This window comes from Capricornis sumatraensis, chromosome 1 (genome assembly GCF_032405125.1).
Source record: "Capricornis sumatraensis isolate serow.1 chromosome 1, serow.2, whole genome shotgun sequence".
NCBI classification, from domain to species: domain Eukaryota; kingdom Metazoa; phylum Chordata; class Mammalia; order Artiodactyla; family Bovidae; genus Capricornis; species Capricornis sumatraensis.
The window spans coordinates 8042643-8063770 of NC_091069.1; the positions used below are offsets into that span (position 1 = coordinate 8042643).

The 21128-nt window shown below is 53.3% G+C and overlaps 1 protein-coding gene across 13 annotated transcripts in view; it reads right to left on the bottom strand.

Moving 5' to 3' along the window:
- The window catches only part of DNM1 (dynamin 1), a 43329-nt gene that overhangs the window by 8429 nt on the left and 13772 nt on the right, over positions 1-21128 (bottom strand). For 5 of the 13 annotated variants that reach the window (XM_068970121.1, XM_068970098.1, XM_068970059.1 and 2 more), the window contains exons 2-16: positions 20659-20732; positions 20261-20410; positions 19733-19936; positions 19370-19468; positions 19104-19264; positions 17975-18117; positions 17703-17838; positions 17439-17506; positions 16175-16313; positions 9014-9100; positions 6991-7061; positions 6752-6803; positions 6535-6546; positions 4100-4213; positions 13-122 (exon numbers count right to left, since the gene is read on the bottom strand). In XM_068970121.1, coding sequence (XP_068826222.1) covers positions 13-122; positions 4100-4213; positions 6535-6546; positions 6752-6803; positions 6991-7061; positions 9014-9100; positions 16175-16313; positions 17439-17506; positions 17703-17838; positions 17975-18117; positions 19104-19264; positions 19370-19468; positions 19733-19936; positions 20261-20410; positions 20659-20732 — 1620 coding nt within the window. Of the gene's footprint in view, positions 1-12; positions 123-4099; positions 4214-6534; positions 6547-6751; positions 6804-6990; positions 7062-9013; positions 9101-14463; positions 14603-16174; positions 16314-17438; positions 17507-17702; positions 17839-17974; positions 18118-19103; positions 19265-19369; positions 19469-19732; positions 19937-20260; positions 20411-20658; positions 20733-21128 lie in introns of all 13 variants that reach the window. The other 8 variants (XM_068970069.1, XM_068970034.1, XM_068970027.1 and 5 more) reach the window with 3 other exon arrangements.

Genomic DNA, 21128 nt, shown 5'->3' on the forward strand with positions numbered 1-21128 from the left:
GCAGGCGGGCACCTCTGCTCCGTGTTGAAGAGGGCAAAGATGTGCTTGCTGGACATGAAGCCCTTCTCCACGTCCCGCAACTTCAGGTTATCCACGGACAGCATGTACTTCTTCTCTTTCTCCTGAGGGAGAGCAAGGAGTGATGGTGAGGTTGGCGCTGTTCTCTGCCCCCACTTCACTCCGTAAAGATCCTCTGTGCTGGGGCAAGGGGTTGGGGTGGGCACCTGGGACTAGGGACCACCAGCCCCCTAGAACTGCACAGGCGCCATCTGGTGAGAGCCTGGGCCCAGAGCCCTGGGCCTGCTGGACACCTTGGCTCAAGCCCTTCCCACCACCTCCGCATTAGTGCCAGAGCTCAAGAGCCCGGGGTGGTGAGGCTGAGCTTGGCTCCCACATCTCGCCCCAAGAAGCCCTGGATACAAGCCAAGTCAGCCCCAGCCAGGGACCCCCACACTCGGCCTCTCTCGCCCCCGGCCTGGCCAATGGGGTCTGCGCTGGATAAGCCTCTGACTTCATTTCCTGACTGGAGAGACAGGGAAAGGGGGGGTGGCCACCAGAGCCTGGTGTCTTCAAAGGGCTGGCTCAGCAACCCCCCCACAGCCACCCATGTGTTAGCAATCAGACAGACACACAGCACAAGCCTGGAGGTGGTGAGTGTGTGCAATGTGTGGCGTTGTGTTTGTGCAAATCCATGCCTGCCAGAGCATGTGCCCTCTCACCATTGTCCCTGTGCCTGTGTGTCCTTCTGTGTGCATGAGGGTGCCTGAGGGGGTGCCAGTCCGACTGTGTGGGTGAGCATGTTTGTATGCGTGCGCAGTTTTTTAGGTATGCACGGCAATTATAAATATCTGTGTGTTTGAACGAATGTGCCTCTGGGACACGTACATATAGTTTACATAACGGACTGAACCTGGTTTATCTGTATTGTCTGGGAGGAGCTATGCTTATCTGTGGGTGGCATGCTGGTGCCAGGCCTATGCGTACATGTGTCTGTAGCCTGCTCTGTCCTACACACTGAGGGGAGGAGCTCCGGAGTCTGCAGAGGAGGTACCCGGGGATGGGGCTCTGGGAGGAGGGGAAGGGTGTCTGCTGCCTGTACCCCATGAGCCCACCCAACTCCACTGGGCCCAGGCCCTGGGGTGGGGTGGGGTGTCGGTGTGGGTTTGGAGGACTCTGGGCCTTGCCCAGGATCTTGGGCGGCAGGGTGGGGTAGGGGTGCTGGATTTAGGAGGACCCTGCTCCCCGTCATCCTGGTGTCATCCTACCCACCTCCCTCTGCCCACCCCCAACCCACCACCCACCCGCCTGGCCCGTCCAGCCACATAAAGCCCTCTTTATGCCAGGCGGGTGGCCGGGAGCCCCGGAGGGCGGCTGGGGGAGGAGAAGAGGAAGTCGTGCACACACGGCCAGGGAACATCTGGAAACATTCGAGGGAGGCCCTGCCGCCACCCGCCCTGCCCTGGGGTTGGATCCAGTGAGGAGCAGCCTCCTCCTTCCCGCAGGCCGGCCCCCTCCCCAGGCCCCTCCTTCCCAGCCACAGCTCCCGCTCACCCCTGCCACGTCAAAGGAGGCAGAAGGGGAGTTGGAGCAGAGAGGGGACCCCGGACCGGTTGGGCTGAGGGGCCTTGCATCTCTGGGACACGGGGCCGAACTCACACCCGACGGACAGACACTGCTGCCTGGATGGATCGTGGGACCCCCTCCACTCCGTCTACCCAGTGTTTAGACTATCTGTTCAGGACTCCCAAATTGTACAGTAGTCTGCACATTGGTTAGGCTGGGCTGGGTTAGACCCTCGGCGCCGCCGCTGGAGACCTGGACCGACCCCCCGCTCGCCATCCCACAACCGGAGCCTGGAGCAGGGGCAGGGAGCTTGGGGGGCACAGGGTGGAGGCTGGGAGGAGGCACCGAGGGAGGTGGGGGTGGGGGGCGCCACGCTGCTGTGGGATGGGGTGGGGGTGCTGATGGGTGGCGGAGGGAGACTGAGAAGATGGGGGGTCAGTGAGGGCTGGGCTGTGGGCGACCGCCTGTCTGCCCAGAGGGCCATCCAAGTCCTGAAGAGCAGATGGCTGGTGGCTGGGTGGAGAAGGGGTACAGATCAGCCTCTCCCCAGTCCGGACCACCTCTGTGACCCCAGCAGTTTTAGTGCAAAAAAAAAAAAAATCCACTCACATCCAACACACACAGGCACCCTCACCTCAGCACCAACACCGCCCCAGCTCAGAAACATACATTCCTGCATTCAAGTTTTAAATCGCACATCCAATGTCCCACGCACACACACAAGTGCACACACACACAAGTGCACACACACACAAGCTCACACAGACACACACTCATACCCACTCACAATGGAACTCTGGTCCTCTCCCATCCTTACATCCCCCATACATATGATACATATTCTCAAACGTGCCACAGGCACGTCCTTGCTCCTGGAGCCCACTCACCACACAGACACACCGGCACTTACATACTGAGCACGGGCACACGTGGTCTGCACACGCAGACCCTCATATACCAAACATGCCCTGATGCTTATAACCCAGATGCTCTCCTGTCAAACACCCACACGCCACGTCCACCAGGCCCCCACCTCCCAGCACTCTCTGCCCCCCCCACTCCCACCCCCACAGACAGCGCCAGCATCACACGTGACTCAACTCAGATGTACACACAAAGCTCCCAAAAGACACCCCCCCACGTACACACATACGAGAACGAGGTGGGGGGGGGCTCTCAGATACACTTCTTTCTCCCCCACAGAGTAGACAGTCACTGGCCCTCAGCCCCAGCTCACAATTTCCCCCGGCCCTGTGTAAGGAACCATAGCACAGGGCCACCAGGAGCTGTGGGGGCCAGCAGTTGGCACCCCCCCGCCCCGCCCGTCCACGGCACACGTCTAGGGAGCCTCCCTGGGCGGCAGAGCAGGAAGCGACCCCCACCCCCCGCGTGCCCCGCCACCTCATGCTCCATCCCTTCAAGGGGCCCCGGGCTCTGGGAGAGGCCAGGGTTGGGGTAATGAGGTCCAGATGGCTTGGCGCCCCTGCCAGTGACGACAGAGGGGCCTGCCCAAAGTGGGGAGGGGGCCCTGCCTCAGGCAACTCAGAACGGGGCAGGGATCACCGAGGGGGGCTTGGAGACCAAACTCACAGGCCACCACCCCAAGCTCTGCTCCCCGCTGTCCTTCAACAGCGCCCTTGGGAGGAAGAGGGTCCCCTCCCCCACCCCGTGGCCAGCTGGAGTTCATTACCACAAGCCACCCCCACCCCTTCCCCACTCCGTCCCAGCCTTCCCTCTTTTCTTTGGTCACCTCTGGAATCCAGATGTGGAAGCCAAATAGACTGGTTCTTAAAGGAGACCAACAGCAGGGGAGGGAAGTGGCAGGGGGGTCTATGCCTGGCGGGCAGGGAGAGGCTCGGTGTGGCACCTCTGTGGGGCCCATTGGTCTTGGACCCTCCGGCTGGAGGCACCCTGGGCATCTCGCTTGGACTGCGGGGCCTGGGGGACTGGGGCGCAGGGGTTAACACTGTGTCTGGCAGCTGGACTGTGTGTGTCATGGGCCTGTGGGGGCCACAGAGGAGCAGGCACGCCCTGGAGCAAGAAAACAGGAAGGCTGTGGGCCTGGTGGGGTCAGAGAAGGACGCTCAGCACCCCTGCCCACCCTCTCCAGGGTGCTCAGCCCCCAAGCTCCCCCGTCCGGCCAAGCCATCTTCCCCATCCTGCCTGGATGAGCCCCCAGAATTGCCTGCTTATGGTCCTTACTTCCCACCTTCACTCAAAGCTCTTTGATGGGATTTTTAAATACCCCTGTTGGGAGACTTCCCTGGTGGTCCAGTGGTTAAGAATCCGCCTTCCAAGGCAGGGTACATGGGTTTGATCCCTGGTCGGGGAACTAAGATTCCACATGCCCTGGGGCAATTAAGTCGGTGCACTGCAACTAAGTACTGGATCCAGCCAAAAATAAGTCAATCAATCAATGAAACAGATATCAAATACTCCTATTTGGTGGTCCAGTCCACTCCAAGCCTGTGGCAGGATCTAAACCTGACTCTGGCCACCAGACAAATCCCTTGATGACAAGTGTCCCTTTACTTACCTCGTCATCCTTGTACCAGGACAGATTCTCGGCAGTCAGCACAAACCAATACTCCTTGGAGCCTCCCTTCATGATGCCAATGTTGTTGATGGTTAGCCAGCCCTTCCGGATGACCTGGAAGGTTGTGTGGTGGGGGGGACAGGAAGTCACTGGACAGAGGCCAGGATTCCCCATGGAAGATGGGGTAGGCAGAGAGAGACACTCAAAAGGCCACCCCTCCCTCAGCTTTTGGAGGCCTGGCTGGTCAGGAACGGTAGGGGCCAGATCTGCCCTGGTTTGAACCACAAGTGAACAGAGTGGAAGACAGAGGTCAGTTCAGGATAAAGAGCCTCTGACAGTCAGAGCCATCTGAGTAGGCAACTGGTGGCCTTGGTAGGGGATGAGCTCCCAGCACTAAAAATTGTGCAAGCTGAGTTTAGGTGGCTGACTGGGCAACATGAGCCAAAGTATATCTTCTCAGCTTAAGAGTCAGCTTATTCAAAGACTTGTCTCAGGGACTTTGCACATGCTGATGTTGACTCTGCCTAGAAAACACTTCCTTCTGTTTGCCTGGCAAATCCGACTCCATCCTCTGGATACAGGCTCAGAAGTCACATTCTCAGACAGGCTCTCCCTGGCTCCCAGGATAATCAGAACCCATATTATAATCTTTCATCATTCCCTGAAGTTTTCTTCTATGATGATGACTGGGATTTTGAATCTGTGTGTGTGTGTGATTATTATTAGTTCATGTCAGTCTGCCTTGCTAAACTGTGAACTCTCTCCCCTACTGGTGTATCCTAGTACTTGGCAGTGTGCTCTGCAGACAGTAAGTAAGTGATCAATAAATATCTGTGGCATGAATACACGAAGGCTGCCACAGTGGGATTCTAAGAGTTTTTGTCTCCAGGTCCCAGATAGGGGGTGGTGGTGGTAGAGTGGGAGGCGGGGGTGGGGGGTTGCTGAGCACAAATTGCCTAGACTCCTCTTCCCCGGGGAAACCCAGAGTCACGGGCAAAGGTCTCTTTTCACAGCAGGAAACAGCTGGCCCTGGGACCATCCTGAGCCATCAACACAGATCTGGGCCTGTGGATTCTGGTCCAAGGGCAGGGCCATCGACTAGACCCTGGTGGCGGGCCAGACTGAGGGGATGAGGGAGCTGCTTCCACTCCCTCCCCCAAACCCTGGCCTCCCTGGCTTCTCCCCTGAGCACCCAGAGAAGACAGAGGAGACTGAGGCTAGCAGGAAAGCCCTCTGGGGTCAAGCCTGCTTCTGAGGCTCTCAAAGCCTGCCCTGCCCCCAGTCCTCCTGTACCCTCTCTGGCTTCCCTGAGAAGCCTGTGGAGAACCCAAGTCACACAGCAGATCACAGCTAATAGCTGCCCTAGCGGTTAACAGGGACAAAGAGCCAGGCGCCTCCATGAGTCCTCTCCCACCCCGTCCCCGTCTGGAGAGGACCCCCTCGGCGTCTTGTCACTGTCTTTGAAATTGAGTCCAAATACCGTAACTTGACCCTCCATCTCCAGCATCTGACCTGCAGACCTCTCTGCCCTGCTCGTCCCTTGACTCCCAGCCTTTGTGCTCCCTCAGCCACCACAGCTCTGCCCTCCTCCCTGCTCATCCAAAACCCCTTTCTAGACCCTGGGCACCGGGAACCTCCTGTTCCCCGTGGGGCCTGACTGCAAGCCCAGCCTACAAGGGGCAGGACTCGAGTTTGGCTCCTGTCCAGGGGCCAGCACAGTGTAGGCCCCAGTGACTGTCTGCTGAATCGAACTGCCCTGGGATATTGCATTCATGAACTCCTTCCTTCTAATGAGCATCTACTGGGTGCCAGGCACTGCACTGGGGGCTAAGGATTTACTGGTGAACAAGACAGACCCAGCTCTTCCCCTTAGAGGGCTCAAGAGGGAAATGATATGATGTCAGTAAGTACACAAGCATCTAGCCGATCACAGACACTATGGCCTCTGGAAAAGCTCAGACTCTAAGGCTCGGGGTACAACTGGGGCTTAGAAGTGATGTTTCAGCAGAGATCTGAAGGACAGAGCAGGTGAGGAGACCCCGGTTTCTTGACATTTCATTCATCTCTTTCCTCAACTCTCTGGTAGGGATGCCAGGTTATAAACATTCTCTCTCATCCATCCATCTCACAGATATTAAAGAGCTCCTACGCAATGCCAGGTCTCTGCCAAACATTCTGGCCCACTCCAGCCCATGTGGTCTCCCTCTGGATGAAGGAGATGCTTAGCTCATGCACACCAAAGGACAGATTGGTAGGACTCTGTGTGTGGCTAAGCCTTGCCTCTGGCCTGAGTGCCTGTGTGGACACCCATGTGTTGCTGTGTGCAAGCAGCTCAAACCAAAAGGTGTCCTCTTGACCCCTGAGCATCCCCACTAGAAATGGGTCCCCTCCTCCCCCTCACTATACAAACCAAGAGCCCCAGTCCTGGTACTCACCAGAATCTCATCCTGCAAAGAGGTAACCATAGCAACCACGAGAAGCATCGGGAGAGAGGAGAGAGGGTTACTGAGGCAGAGTGGGAGGCTTGTGGCTGGCATCTGACAGGCTCCCTGGCCCCTGTGGGACCCTTCCCCTCGGGGGAGGGGGCTCTCAGAGCTTGGCGTCCATCCGGCACCCTCCATCCCTCCGGCTGGGGCACTGGAGTTCACTCACCTGGTTCCCTGAAGCCTTCTTCTTGTTCATCTGGTTGCTTCTCTGCTGAGCACTAATGAGGAGAGAAGGAAGAGTCCCAGAACCTCTCTCCAGAGGTCCAGCTTCATTGCTACTGTTCAGCGGGCACCAGACCCAGAGGCTTGCCTCAGCAGGCCTGGGCCCTACACACACACACACACACACACACACACACACAGAGTCACACAAACTGTCACCTTCTCTGACCAAGGAGCACTCACTTGGCAAAGCCTATGAAGTCCTCATGGTTCGTATTCATGTAAGCCAGCTCAATATCGATGAGGAGCATGACCTTCAAGGATACACAGGTCAGCAGGCAAATGGAAAAGATACCATGAGTTTTAAAATGCATGAACAGCTGGGAGAAGCATACTTGCAGCATATATAGAATCCATAAGAAATAAATCTATAAACCATAATAAACAAAGATATCCATAATAGTATCCATAATAAATAAAGAGTTCCTAGAAATCAATAAATAGAAGACAAGAAACACAAACCAAAATAGTCAAAGAACCTGAATGGGTAATCCATAGAAGAAATGCAGATAACCAATAAGGATATGTAAAAAAAATGCTCCCTCCTGTTCACAAAAAATTGTAAGTTAAAATGGGACCCTTTTTGACCTCTCAAATTAATAATAAATATTGGGACCAATGTGGGCACAATTGTAGAAAGACATACCATAGATGGAAGTATAAACATGTATCACCTTCTTGGAGGGCAGTTTGGCAATATATGACAACATTAAAATGCATATACTTGGGACTTCCCCAATGGTCTAGTGGTTAAGAATCTACCTTCCAATGCAGGGGATGCAGGTTTGATCCCTGGTCAGGGAACTAAGATCCCGCATGCTGTGGGGCAACTAAAGCCTGTGTGTCTTAACTACTGTGCCCACGCGCCATAAAGCTCATGCTCAATGAGGGAAGCCCGTGCGTGCCAGACGCAGATCCAGCACAGCCAAAATTGAAACTGAAAAAAGTGAGTGACTGAGGACAGCACCGTTGTGGAGAAGGAGTGTATAAGGATGAGGCTGGGGACTGGGAGCCAGAAGTGGGTACAGATGGAAGGATGACAGGGAGATGGACAAGGAAAAAGGACTCACCTGTGAGCTCTGTGAGAGCTGTAAGGGGGCCTGCTTACTTCTGTGCCTCTCAACCCAGAGGAGCACTCAGTGGACATGCCTCTTATGGAATGAATGAATATTTGATAGATGACTACATAAAAGGAAGGGAGGGTTCCTATGAGGGGGTGTATGGTGACCCAGAGAAACAGGAAATAGAGAGAGAGGCCCAAAGAGGGATGATCAGAGTATAGAAAGTTGAGAAGCAGATGGTAGGACTGTAAAATGGAACAGCTTCTGTAGAAAACTCTATGGCAGATCCTCAAAAAATTAAACATAAAATTACCATATGATCCAGCGATTCCATTTCTGGGAATACACTCCAAAGAACTGAAAGCAAGGTCTCAAAGAGATATTTGTGCACCCATGTTCATAGCAGCATTATTCACAATAGCCCAAAGGTGGGGGAAAAAAACCCCAACTCAAATGGATAAGCAAAATGTGGTCTACCCAAACAATGGAATATGATTCAGCCTTAAAAAGGAGAGTTATTCTGACACATGCTACAACATGGATGGAGAACATTACGCTAAGTGAAGCAAGCCAGACACACAATGACAGTTGTTGTTTGCTTCCATTTATATGAGGCACCGAGACTTGTCAAATTCATAGAAACAGAAAGGAGAATGGTGGTTGCCAGGGGCTGGGAAGAGGGTGGGATGGGAGTCATTGTGTTTTGTGTTTTTTTTTTTTTTTTTAACTGCGCCATGCAGCACACAGGATCTTGGTTTCCCAACTGGGAATCAAATCTGAGCCCCCTGCATTGGGAGCGCAGAGTCTACACCACTGGACTGCCAGGGACTGCTTAAGGTGGAGGCGGGCAGAGTTTCATTTTAGGAAGATGACAAAGTTCTGGAGATGGATGGTGGTGATGGTTGCAATCTGAATGTCCTTAATACCATAGAACTGCACAATTTGAAGTGGGTGAAACAGTGAAATTTATGTTATGTGTATTTTTTTCTCACAATAAAACAGAGTAAGAGAGAAGCATAAAGTTAATATGGGGAGAGAAAGTGTAAGAGAGACTGAGGCATAAGAGACTAACTGGGAAGAAGGAGGTGAGCCCAGGGGCAGGAGTTCAAGGCCAGGGAAGAGTGGGCAGTGCCAAGTGGGCTCACCTGCTCCTTGGTGCGACCCTCGCGCTCCCGGATGTGGGTGGTCACAATGCGCTCCATCTCCTCCCGCAGCCGGGGGTACTGCTGGAGCTGAGAAAGGGTGGCAGGGGAGAGAGCCAGGTACACAGCGGGCATGGGCAGGGGGCACCCAAAGCCCACCAGAATCCGGGGTGGGGTGGGAGGGACACACCGAAAGCCCAAGACTTGGGGGCCCAGGAAGCTGATGGCACCAAGCCACGGCCACCCCTTTCCCTCAGTCATGGGATCCAAATGGCAATTCAAGCGTCTTCCCGGGTCTGGGCCCTCTTTACTAGCCTACCTCGGCAACTTCATGGGGCTGGTAGTTCCCATGCGCACAAGTGCCTTGGGAATCAGCCTGCTCCTCGGCAGCCATCTTGCTGGCAGCCATCTTGGAAGTAGACCTATTCGATTGAGGCCTTTGTTTGGGGGCACAGTTAGCTCCCCAAACGTTCACTCATCCTCAGGGCTACGCTTTGCCTTCGCAAAGGCTTGCAGGCACACTCAGGTGGGGAACCAGGCAGGTAACAGCCTGCAGATTACTATCCGGGGAGAATCTGGGGAGGGCAGGGCCCAAGGTGCCAGCTGGCCTCCTGAGTCAGGCTGGGGACAGGCAATGCTCCTTGTAAGAGCTGGGAAAGGGGAGGTAGGGGAAAACCAACAGTCACACAAGGGCCATGCAGGAGGCACAGGCATGCATGGGGGGTAGGGTGGCATGCGGAGTTGGGGGGGCCAGCAGCATGAGCAGTACCCTGCGGGGGGCCTGGTTGGGCCCCAGGCCTTCATGGTAGAATCCAACTGACTCTGCTTCCCTTTGCATGCCTTGGCCTGGCACTACCACCCCCCAGACACATTTGCCTGGCTCTGAGCTGACTGGCCAGCCTGCCTGTGTCTGCCCCACTCCTTTGGGGTAGAAGTTCAGCAGCACCCTTCTCCCGCTCCTAATTTTTAATCAACTGAGGCCAAAAGGGAAGTTGTTCCAAATCCTTGGCCTATGAACTCTGTCCCCAGCTCAGTCAGGCTCTGGACAAAACCCAGATGGACTCCCCCTTCAAGATTCTGTTGAATGTCACCTCTTCCAGAAAGTCCGCCATGATAACCTCTATGTCCCCTCCCCCACCCCCTGCAACACACACCCTCTTCCCTCACCAAACTGGACTGTAATTGCCCTGAAGGCAGAGGCTGGGCATACCACGGTGCTCAAAGAGGGCAATGTTGAAGGAATGAGTGAATGAATGAAGGATGGATATCTCTGCCCTTCTTGCCAGGGTGAGCAGACATGGGCTTCTTTGCCCTGTGGCTCATGAACCAGAAACTCCTCAGAAAGGGGGACTCGCTGCGCTGCTGAGGACGGGAGTCTACTCCCAGGGACCTGCTCCTCTGCCGGGCGGGGCTCAGGCCGGGCAAAACTAGACCCACACCTTGTCCCTCTTCCTATGCCTGGCTCAGGTCTCTCAGGCAGATCCGCCTATGTGGGAAGAGAGTTGAAGGTTAGTGTGCCTGGGTCACAAATAGGGATTCTGAGGGCAAGAAGGAGGCCAAGGAGATGGGGTGAGGTCTTCAGGAGAGGCAGGAGGGTGGGGAAGAAAGCAGCATCCTGGATGTCAGCCCAGGAGAAGCAGCCTTGAGAGATGCCACATCCCCCCAACCATCCCATGACTCTGCCAAGGGTGTGGCTCATGTGGCCAAGCTCAGGGGACCTGGGAGAGAGGCAGCCTGAGACCAGGGGCTTAAAAACAAATGCTGGCTGGAGGGGTCCCGCGGACCCTGCTGCCCCACAAAGCTCAAGGATGCGCTGTCATTCCTTTCCAAGACTGAGTCACGGCTACCAGAAAAGCCTCCTCTGAGATGGTCCCAAGTGCTTCCTCCCAGGGTAGGGTTGGGGTAGGGGCAGGGAGGGAGGAGGAGGGAGCAATCTGCCAAAGAGCATGACCAGTTCTCCCACTAACCTCCTGGATGCTACAGTTGTCAAGTTTTCCACGTGTCACAAGCGACAGGGCAGCCTCAGCCCCTTTGAGCAGTTCTGTTCCCTTTGAGCATCTTTTTCCATTCTGGCTGCCTCTGAGCATTTCCAGGACTTTCAGCCAGTTTTTAAAATGGATCTTTTCTCTCTCAGTTCTTGGCTAAGTGGGGCAGTCAGCCTGGAGCCCACTGTTTAGGAGTCAGGAACGCAGGCCACATCGCTCTGGGTTCAAAGCCAGCCCCCTGCCCTGCTGACTGTCCTTGGAAAAGTGATTGGACCCCTCCGAGTCTCAGTTTTTCCATGTGTAAAATGGGGTAATAATAGCCCCTTCCCTCTTGGCATTGTTGAGAGGATTGAGCAGCACACCCTGTGCTGGACAGTAAACTCCAGATTTCATCCAGAGATGAAAACTCTAAGCCCAGCAGGGCTAGGGGTAATTAGCAGAAGGGGGTTGCTAAATTTGGAAGACTTAGGGAGGAAAAAAAAAAGAGGAAGATGGGTGAATTTCGCTATGTAAACCAAAAAACTACTATGCATTAAATCAATCAAAGGGCATTTTTTAAAATAAATAATTTATAAGCTTTCCTCTCTAAAGTCTTTGTTGATCAGTTGTCTGCTTACAAAAACTTACCAACTCATTATAAGAAATCTGAAAATGACTGAAGTTTGTGAAGTAGAAACAGAAAAATTCCTATGTTCTTTACTTTCTCAAAATAATGGTTAATAACTATGCCATTAGAACTTTATAATTTATGTAGGTTATTATATTGTAGTTTACTTTTTGTATATTTATCATTTATATATATTACTTTCTCCCTAAATTCTATAGATTATTTTCTGAAACCTGCTTTTCCCTCCACAGTACATTGTGGAAGGACATATGAATGGAAATAAATATCCCTTGCCTGTTTAACAACTAGTCTTTCATTGTATAATACTATAATCAATATCCTCTTGATGGACATCTGGGTTGTTTCCAACATATTACCATTTACCCTAATTACTGCTTTTTTGGAATGCAATTCAGCAGTGTTTCACAATTTTTATATCTAGTAATCAGTCTTCAAGGAATCTGTCCTAAGGAAATAATCCTAGAAAAAGAAAATTAAAATTATTTATACACAAAGATATTCATTGCCAGGGTATTTATAATATTGAAAAACAGGAAACAATTCAGTGTTCATCAATAGGAAAATGGTTAAATAAACCATGACAGAAATAAATCTATTCAATAGAATATTATGCAATCATTAAAAATGCTCACATTGACTTTGCAATAACACCCACCAAAATGTTGGGAGAAAAAGCAGGACACTAATATATTCACAGTGTGAATATCTAATAATGTACATAAATCTATGTATAGAAAAAATAGTTTGGAAGAATAACTTGGTTAAAACTTTTTGGAGGGCAAATCTTGCAGAAGTTACCAAAAGTGTGAATGCTTACATTCATTGACTAGCCAGTTCTAGACTAGAAATTTGCTCTAAAGAAACAACAGGATAAATATGCAAATACATTTATAAAGCTATTCACTGCGGAACTGTTTGTAAAATGAAAAACAAAAAATTGAGACAACCTAAGTGTCCGTCAATAGGATATTGAATATGCAAATCATGTCATATGTCTACAGTGGAATACAGTGCAGCTGTTCAAGGGCATAGTCTTTACGTAGCTACTGCAAGGATTTCAGTTCATACTATTCAGTAAAAAAGAAGAGTCCATGGATCAGTGTGGTCAGTGTGATCTCTCTTTGGTTAAAACTGGTGAATATTTGTAATTAGTTAAGGAAGGAGTGCTGCCAGCCGTTATCTCTAGGGTTGTGCGGTTATAGGGACTTTTGCATTCTCTGTGCAGTTTGGATATTTTGGTAGCAGTCATGTATGATCAGAATGAAATCAACACTGCTAATTCCATTTTTTTTTTAAAGGAGAATGTTTGTGGCAGCCTGGATGAGAGGGGAGTTTATATATGTAGTTTGTATATGTACAGCTGAGTTGCTGTGCTGTGTACCTGAAACTATTGCAACACTGTTAATTGGCTATACTCCAATATAAAGTTAAAAAGTTGAAAAAACGCATAAACTAGTTAAATCTAAATAAATAAAAGAGGAGTGTATTGACAGAAAATGTATGAAAGTCTCAGTGTGGTTCTCTTGAAAGGGGGGGTTGTTGCCTCCTTTTAATTCTTAGGGGCTTTCCAAATTTTCTCTATTTGAGAATGTATCACTTTCACTAGGAAAAACCAAAATTAAAAGAAATATATATATTGTCTTCTTTTGTAAAGAGATTTGAGGCAGCTTAAAATAAATGCACGGGACTTCCCTGGTGGTCTAATGGTTAAGACTCCATGCCTCCACGGCAGGGGGCTTCGGTTTGATCCCTGTTTGGGGAACTAAGATCTCACATGCATGGTGCAAGCCAAAAAAAAACTCAGTATTTTTTAGTTTAACAAAAGTTAAGATCATATTGCTTAGTAGTCATGATGTTGTGGGACCATGATTTAGATGTCATGATATATACTCTACAATAGAGAATCCAGCTCAGATTTGATTCCACCTGGATCAGGCACTGGACGCTAATTTGCTTAATCCATTCCCATCTGGCACAAAAGTGAGAAAAAGTGAGATAGGATTGTGAAAGGGGTGCACAGGACTAATTGTGTATGAGCCACAAAAACCGTGATACCTTACTTGAGACATGAAGTTAAGGCAGAAACTCCCCCACCTCCCAGCATAAGAGCTTTCTCAAACACAAGCGAGGCTGGACTCATGCAGGCCTCTGGGAAGGACTGCTTTAGATGATCTGGTGAAAAATCCCCCAAATGCCCCGAAGTAGACAAATAGGAAAAAGGCATCTGAAAGGTCAGAGACTACTCAAAAGAGGCTGACCCTGGCAAACGTGTATGGATTGCAATGAAGGGAGTAATCCAATATGCTTTTAGGCAAATTCGTGTTGAGGGACTGGGATGGCTTCCCTGGCCCAGGAGGCCCTGATCCAAGACCTCTTCCCCTGGTCTCCACAAATCTGAATCCCATTCTGCTGTTCTTTTCTGAGACTCAGTTTTGTCATCTGTAAAATGGGGATAAGACTATCCACTGCTTAGGATTGTTCGAAGGATGAAGTCAGATAACAAGGGCAGGCACTTAGCCTAGTGCTTAGCACACAGTAGGTGCTCAATAAACAGCATCCAGCTCATCATCATTGTTGTCAAAGGGACCACTGAGGGTGCTTGGGTGAAAGCAGTCTGCTAGGCAGAGGTGGGGACCTGAAGGAATTATGAGGACTGTAGACCCAGGGTTAGAAGCTGGCACCGGACCTCAGAGCCAGGAGCCACCTAGGCTGGCCTGGGTCCACCTGAGTGGCTGAGAGGTTGCCAGGCTTGCTCAGCAGCTGGTTGCGGCCCACCACAGGAGGCCCTGGCCGTGAGGAAGCCATGGCCAGGCCCAGCCCCTCCCAGGCGGCCATCATACCTTTTCGCTACACTTTCTGATGGTGGCCGTGAGCTCACTGACTACCATATCCACACACTTGATACTGGGCTCTTTAAGCTTCTGCACCTGCTTTTTCACTGTGGCTTCAAAAGCGAGGTCAGGTGTGAAGAGGCCCGTCCTGCACCCGGGAGGAGGGGGAACAGGACGGGGTGCAGCCAGGGGTGGGCAGGAGAGGAGGAGGAGGGGAGTGAAGGCCAAGCGGAGCCAGGGTGCAGGGTGTAGGATGGCAGGGGCACGAGGGAAGAGAGAGAGAGAGACACCGACACAGAGAAAGAGAGGAGAGAAGACAATGTGAGCGTTGGGCCTGGCCCTCCTGTTACCACCCAGACTGGCACCTCCCGGGTGTTGCCAAGCGCCGCCCCCCACAGGGCTCTGAGGGCATGGGAGGGGTCTGAGGGACCAAGCCTCAGCCCCATCCAAGGGCCCTTACTGAGTTCATATTCTTTCCCAGGGCTTGGCTCCACGACTCTTCAGCTACCCTAAATCCTGCCCCCTCTCTCTGTTCCAGCACCATCTTTGTCACAGCCTGGGGTCCTGCTGAGGAGCTGACCCAGGCCCGGACTCCACTCACCTCCATTCTGTTCAATGCTAGGTTTCCCAGAACCTCTTGTATTTGCTTCATCCCACCTCCAAAGCCCAGCACCATTCCCTATTTGCCAAGGTCGTGGCAGCCCGCTGCCCAGGGGTGCACTGCACAACTCCAGGGGGCGCCATTTACGCCTCCCAGAGTTGCTGTGTAGCTGCCTGGTCTCCATTCTCTATTTCCTGCTCTACTCCGGCTCTTCCCTTTCTCCTCAAGGGGCATCCTGTGCCTCTCCTCCAATGGAGTCTGGAGGAGCTCAGTTTGGAAAGAGAGAGAGAAGAGGAAAGACAGAAAAGAGTGAAGATGGTGATAGAGAGGGGCCAGGACAGCTATGGGGAGGGGAGAGGAAGGGGGGCTGGGGGGTGGAGTCCAAAGCCTTGGCTCGGAGTTACAGCTCTGCCACCTCCGAGCTCACATGACCTTGGGCAAGTCACTTGATCTCCTGAGCCTCAGTTTTCCTGCTGTGAAATGGGTACCATCATCCCTGCCCTGCTCTGCCCTCCTTGAGTGGTTCTGTGAGGCAGATGGAGGAGGATTCTGTCCCTGGAAGGCTGGATGTGGATGGAAGGGACAGGGAAGGTCCTGAGTGAGGGTCCTGAGTGAGGGTGGGGGTGAGATGGGGAAGATGAAGGACGGTGGGGAGTTGGGGTACCTGCTTGACCTGGGTCCTCTGGATCCCTCTGGCCGTCCAGGCCCCTAGGGTGGCACCCAAGAAGGTCCTGTACCTCTTCTGTCTCCAGGGCCAAGACTTCCCTGAAACCCCTCCCTGGAGATCCCAAAGATAACCCCACCTCTGGGAACAGGAAGGGGACTGAGTCCCTTCTTCTCCCTGAGCTGGGGGAGCTCTTGGTGGGCTCTTGGAGCAAATAACCACTACCATACCTGTCTTTCCAATGTCTAATCCCTTGGTCCCCCCAGCCTGGGGGCTGGGGCTGGTTGAGGCCCCCTCAGAGAGTCCCGCTCTCCTGGACTGCGGTGGCCTGCCTCCCCCGCCCCGCTGAGGTCTGTACATGCTACTAGGGGGCAATGGGGTGGGGTGGGGAAGGAGCGCCTGGCAGCAGAGCAGGGCGGGGCAGAGGTGGGAGGGGCTGGCCGGGTGCCAGTTACCTTCTTGGTGCACTGTCTAACGGTGCTGATTAGCTCCGAGATAACCATGTCCACACACTTGAGACAAGGTTCTCGGATCTTCTTCACCTGCTTTTTCACAATGGTCTCAAAGGCCATGTCTGGGGTAAAGAGCCCGGTTCTGAATGCCCGGAGCAGGAGAAGGGCACAGTGTCACAGGCCAGCTCCTGCCAGGAGTACCAGGCCATGGCCCCATCCCGACCCCCTGAGCTCTGCCCTCGGGGTCCTCCCACTACCCCTCTCTGGGCTTCAGTGTTCCCATCTGTAAAATGGGCAGGAGGGACTCTAATGAAGGTCTTTCAACTGATGCTTTTCAGGATAAGACAAGGTTTGCTTATAGTTGGTGCATATGTCTTGCTTTGTCTTCAGATTCTGTTCCTACAAAAGGTTCTGTGGCTAGAAATGGTTTGAAAACTGCTGAACTGGGTTGTCTCTGAGAGCCTTACTGGGAAGAAAGCATTTTATTTTAAGACTAGGAGAGAGATTTTTTTTTTTCCTGTGCCTTAGCCAATGCAGTCTGTAAATTCATGCCAAACCTTGGAATGGAACCTGCATGAAAGCAGCGACATTTTGGTCTGGTTCACTGCCTAGGTACATAGCGGGTGTTTTAAATTTTCTTATTGAAGGACCAGTGTAGCTCTGGATCCCTGGAGCAGAGGCTAAGATTTTAAGGACCGGTCTATTTCCCAGTCTTCCTTCCTGCTCCACTGTTCTTGGTGTTGGCTGGAAGGAGGGAAATGGGGTGGAATGGGGCCACCTTTGGGCTAACAGGATCATGGGAGGGTCTGGAGGGTTGAGAGGCCTCATTCCATCACAAAAGGTTCACAGACCAACACCTGGTAGCCTATCTCGGGCTCTACCCATTGGTTTGGGCAACTTTGTGCTGGAGACGACTGATGGGAGCTGTCTCACCTTGGCATGGCCAGGGGACCCAAGCCCAGAGGGTGCTTCCCCTGCCACGTGTACCTTGGGCTGTACACAGCTAGTCTAGCCGCCAAGCCTTGTGCCCAGGACCAGGCAAAGGCAGGCAGCAGGCTGCAGGTATTGGGGTAGCCCGGGCCTCCTATCCAGTGCCCCTTGCCAGAGCCTGTCCAAGCTGGGAGCCAGAAAGTCGGGGTTGAGGAGACTGGGCACTAGGGCTCTTCACGCTTCCCGAGGGGAGCTCACTCCATCACTCCCTCTACCTCTGCGGTAGACCCTTTCTGCCTTCCAGGGTTCGGCTTCCCTCCCCGGCCCCCGTACGTGCCTAATGCCATGGATATTCTTGATGGCATAGCTGATCTCCCTTCGGAGTTCCTTCTCGTCAAACTCCATCTGTGTAGGAGACCAAGAGATGGCTGGTCAGGGCCTCTGTTGGTATTTGGGAGGTCAGGACAGGCTCCACCCCACTCCCAGGATTGGCACCAGGGCCTCTAGTGAAGTCAGCCAACACATGTGTGAGAGAGTTCTAGGTAGGTGAGTGGGTGGGAGGGAGGTGAACCCTCCTGTCCCAGGGTGGGGGGCTGCCTACCTTGACCAACTCGAAAGGGAAGCGCTCATGGAAGATCCGGTTGATGCGGGCTCCCCCTGACAGTTCATAGGTGTCGATCTGGTCCCCTGAGCCTTCGATGCGCTTCTCAAAGTCTACAGCGAACTGCTGGACCATCCTGGGGAGAGAGTTGTGTCACCTGAGGGGGCAGCAGCAACCCAGTGCAGGAAGCCCAGGGAGAGACCCGGTGGTGCTGAGAAGCTGTGGGAGGGGCAGCTCCGCGATGGGGAGTCAGGGGTTGGGGAGGGCCTCACTGCAGCAGAGCCTTGGTCTTGCGCGCTGGGTCATCAGGGCGGAAGTTTTTGTACTCCTCCACCTCCTTCTCGATGGACAGCAGCTGGCTCTGGAGTTTGTTTCGCAGCCCTGGCAGCGTGTCCCGGATGTGGTTTGTCAGTTGCTAGGGGCGAGGAAAGCATGAAAACCATGGTCACAGAGACCCAGAAAGCCCACAGGACCAGGCAGGGACCAGGATGTCTGGGGGCCGTGTGGACGTGGTGAGGTGCAGAGCCACAGCCCTGCCCACCACTGCCCTGCCCACCACTGCCCTGCCCACCACTGCCCTGCCCACTGGAATGAAAGCTGCCTGGCACATAGTAGGTGCTCACAGAGGTGTTTTAATTGAACTAATGCATCAATAATGCCATTTTCAATAGAAGCCAGAAATTTAGATTTTTATTGGAAATCACCTGGTTTTGATTAATTCAATAGTGTTAGACACCACAAGAGCCAGATGAAATAAATCAGGGGCAGTGATGACTGGAAGACTGCCCCCTTGTGCCCTCTAGGTTTAAGGCCTCCCTTAAGGTAATTCTCAAGTTCTGGGACTCACTCTGGTTAGGTCAGCCCACACAGTATCTCCCTGAACTGCACAATGACTGTAAGAAATGGGTCTTATCACCATTTTACACATGCAGAAATAGAAGCTCAGAGAGCTGGAAAGTCTTGGTGGGTGAGTGGCGAAGCTGAGATTGGAAGCAAGGTGTATGGCCTCCAGGGACCCCAGCTTTGCTCCACGTCACACTGCCTCCCTACTGTCAACACACACACACACCTCAGTGATTCTGGAAGCCCCATTCCAGGCAGAGAAATATCCAAGAAGTCCCCTGGGATCACCTGTCCCCAGATCAGCCTCTCCCCATTTCAGAAGGTACCAAGGTCTTCAGCCAAGTACGCTCCAGTTCTAGCCCCTAAGCCCGAGCCCTTGTCAATGACACCCTCCATCCTGGAAGGGTGCCAGGGTTCCCTTCCTGGCCCCAGACAGGGAAGGAGCAGCGAAGCTCGGGTGCTACCTCGCTGTGGGACAGTGGGCAACCCTCCCAAAATACACTTCAATGACTGTTCTCATGCTGGTTTCCCAGACTTCATCCTGGCCTGAGCCCCTACCTGGTTGAGGACCTTCTGCAGGTAGGGCGTGCCCATGCGGTCAGCCAAGTGGCGGTAGGAAGGGTGGGAGAGGAAGAACTTGCGTTCAGCAGCCAAGGCAGCTGTGATATCTTTCTTACCATCGATGTCCTTCTGGCTTCGGTTCACGACTCCAATGTAGCCTGTGGGTGCGGTGGAGGTCAAGGGGCATTCAGCCTTGCAGGGAGTGAGGGGCTGGAGGTGAAAGGGAAGGGCTGTCATGTGGGTCAGGGCCATGGCCTACCTACCTCTGCGCAGCGGGAGCAGCTTATTCTCCAAAACATCGCGGGCATCTGTGCCCTCGTCCATCAGGTCCAGCTTAGTGATGACCCCAATGGTGCGCTGACCTGGGGGGAAGGTGTGGCAGGAGAGGGTTGTCTATACCTGCACTTGCCCTCATACAGGAGACCCCAGGCACTCCTGATCCCATCACACTCCTGCTATTTCCCAGCCTGTGCTCCGTCCCCCATTCATTCTCCATGGTGGCCCAAACGACTTTTAAAGGCGTAAATATGATCCCACTGCTATTCGCTTAGATCCTCCAGTGGCTCCCTCTTACACTGTGAATAGATCCCTGGGGCCCTGCGTGTCGGCCGCCTGTGGGAACCTACCCTGGGGGTCCACCTCCTTGGCGACCTTGAGGGCATCAGAGTTGGCCAGGTCGGAGTTGGCCGGGGACACGGCCAAGATGAGGCAGTTCTCCTTGGTGACGAACTGCATAAGCATGTCCCGGATCTGGAACTCGATGTCGGGAGGTTGGTCCCCCACCGGGACCTTGGTCATTCCAGGCAAGTCCACTAGGGTCAGGTTCAGCACTGGACAGGGCGGCGAGAGGGCGGGCTCAAGGCGAGGGGCGTGGCCGTGGGCGGGCGGACTAAGGAACAGGGCCGGACTTAGAGAGGACTTGGTTGGGGGCGTGGCCGTAGGTGGGTGGGGTTAGGGAAACCCGGAGGGCTAAAACGGAGGCCCGTTAGAGGCGTGGCCACGGCTCGGTTGGGGGCCCAGAATATGACGCGCTGAAGAGGAGTGAAGCCCGTGAGGCAAAAGCTAAGGGGCGGGGCCAAGAAGACGGTTTCCCAAGGGGCGGGGCTCGGCGAGGAAGCTGAGAGGCCGGGGGCGGGACCAGGGCCAGATCTCACCGTGCGGCGAGTAGACGCGGAGGTTGATGGGCACTGGAGAGATGCCCTTGTTAGTACCGGTCACCCGGTCGGTCTCAGCCTCAATCTCCAGGCGCACCTCTTCGAAGTCAGTGAATTTCTTCCCCTTGCAGTGCAGAAACTCGGCATATTCTGCCCCAGAAGGAGCCGGGCGCGGGGTAGAAAGCATCATAACCAAAGCTTACCTGAGTTTCATCTCCCACTGGGAAAAGATCCCTCTCTCTCTCTCTCTCTCTCTCTCTCACACACACACACACACACACACACACACACACAACACTGTCTTCTTCCTCCCCCGACAACAAGGCCTCCTCTCCGTTATGCATTTTTATCCCCGCTGTTCAGATGAGGAATGAGGTCCAAAGAGGGGAAGCCCATACCTGTAGTAGCATTGACCAGCTGCAGGACCAGGGGGCGTCGCGTGACAATGCCAGATCCTCGGGGCAAGAAGTCCCTGCAGTGAATTGGGGGTGATAGCAGAGTCAAGATCTGAGGAGGCTCCCTGTGTCCCAGGGACGCCTGTCCTGCCACCAGGGGCCTCAAAAGCTCCCCAGAAGTGCCTCATCACACCTCAGCCCAAGGGATTCATGAAGGGGAGAGGGCAGCTGAGAAAGGTGGAAAAGACCACCCTCAAGTCCTCTGGGTCACAGAATTTGTGAGTCTGAACTGACCCTCAGACCTCTCTCACAGTCTGCCCTGTGTTGGTTCTGAGCCAACAGGAAGTCCCTGCCCCAACTCAGTCACTGCCATTCAACTCAGGAGAAACTGAGGCATGAGATGCCCCACCCCAATGCCCAAATGTCTGGTGGCCACAGAGTGGGTGCCAAGGAAACGGAGGTGCACTTCGTCC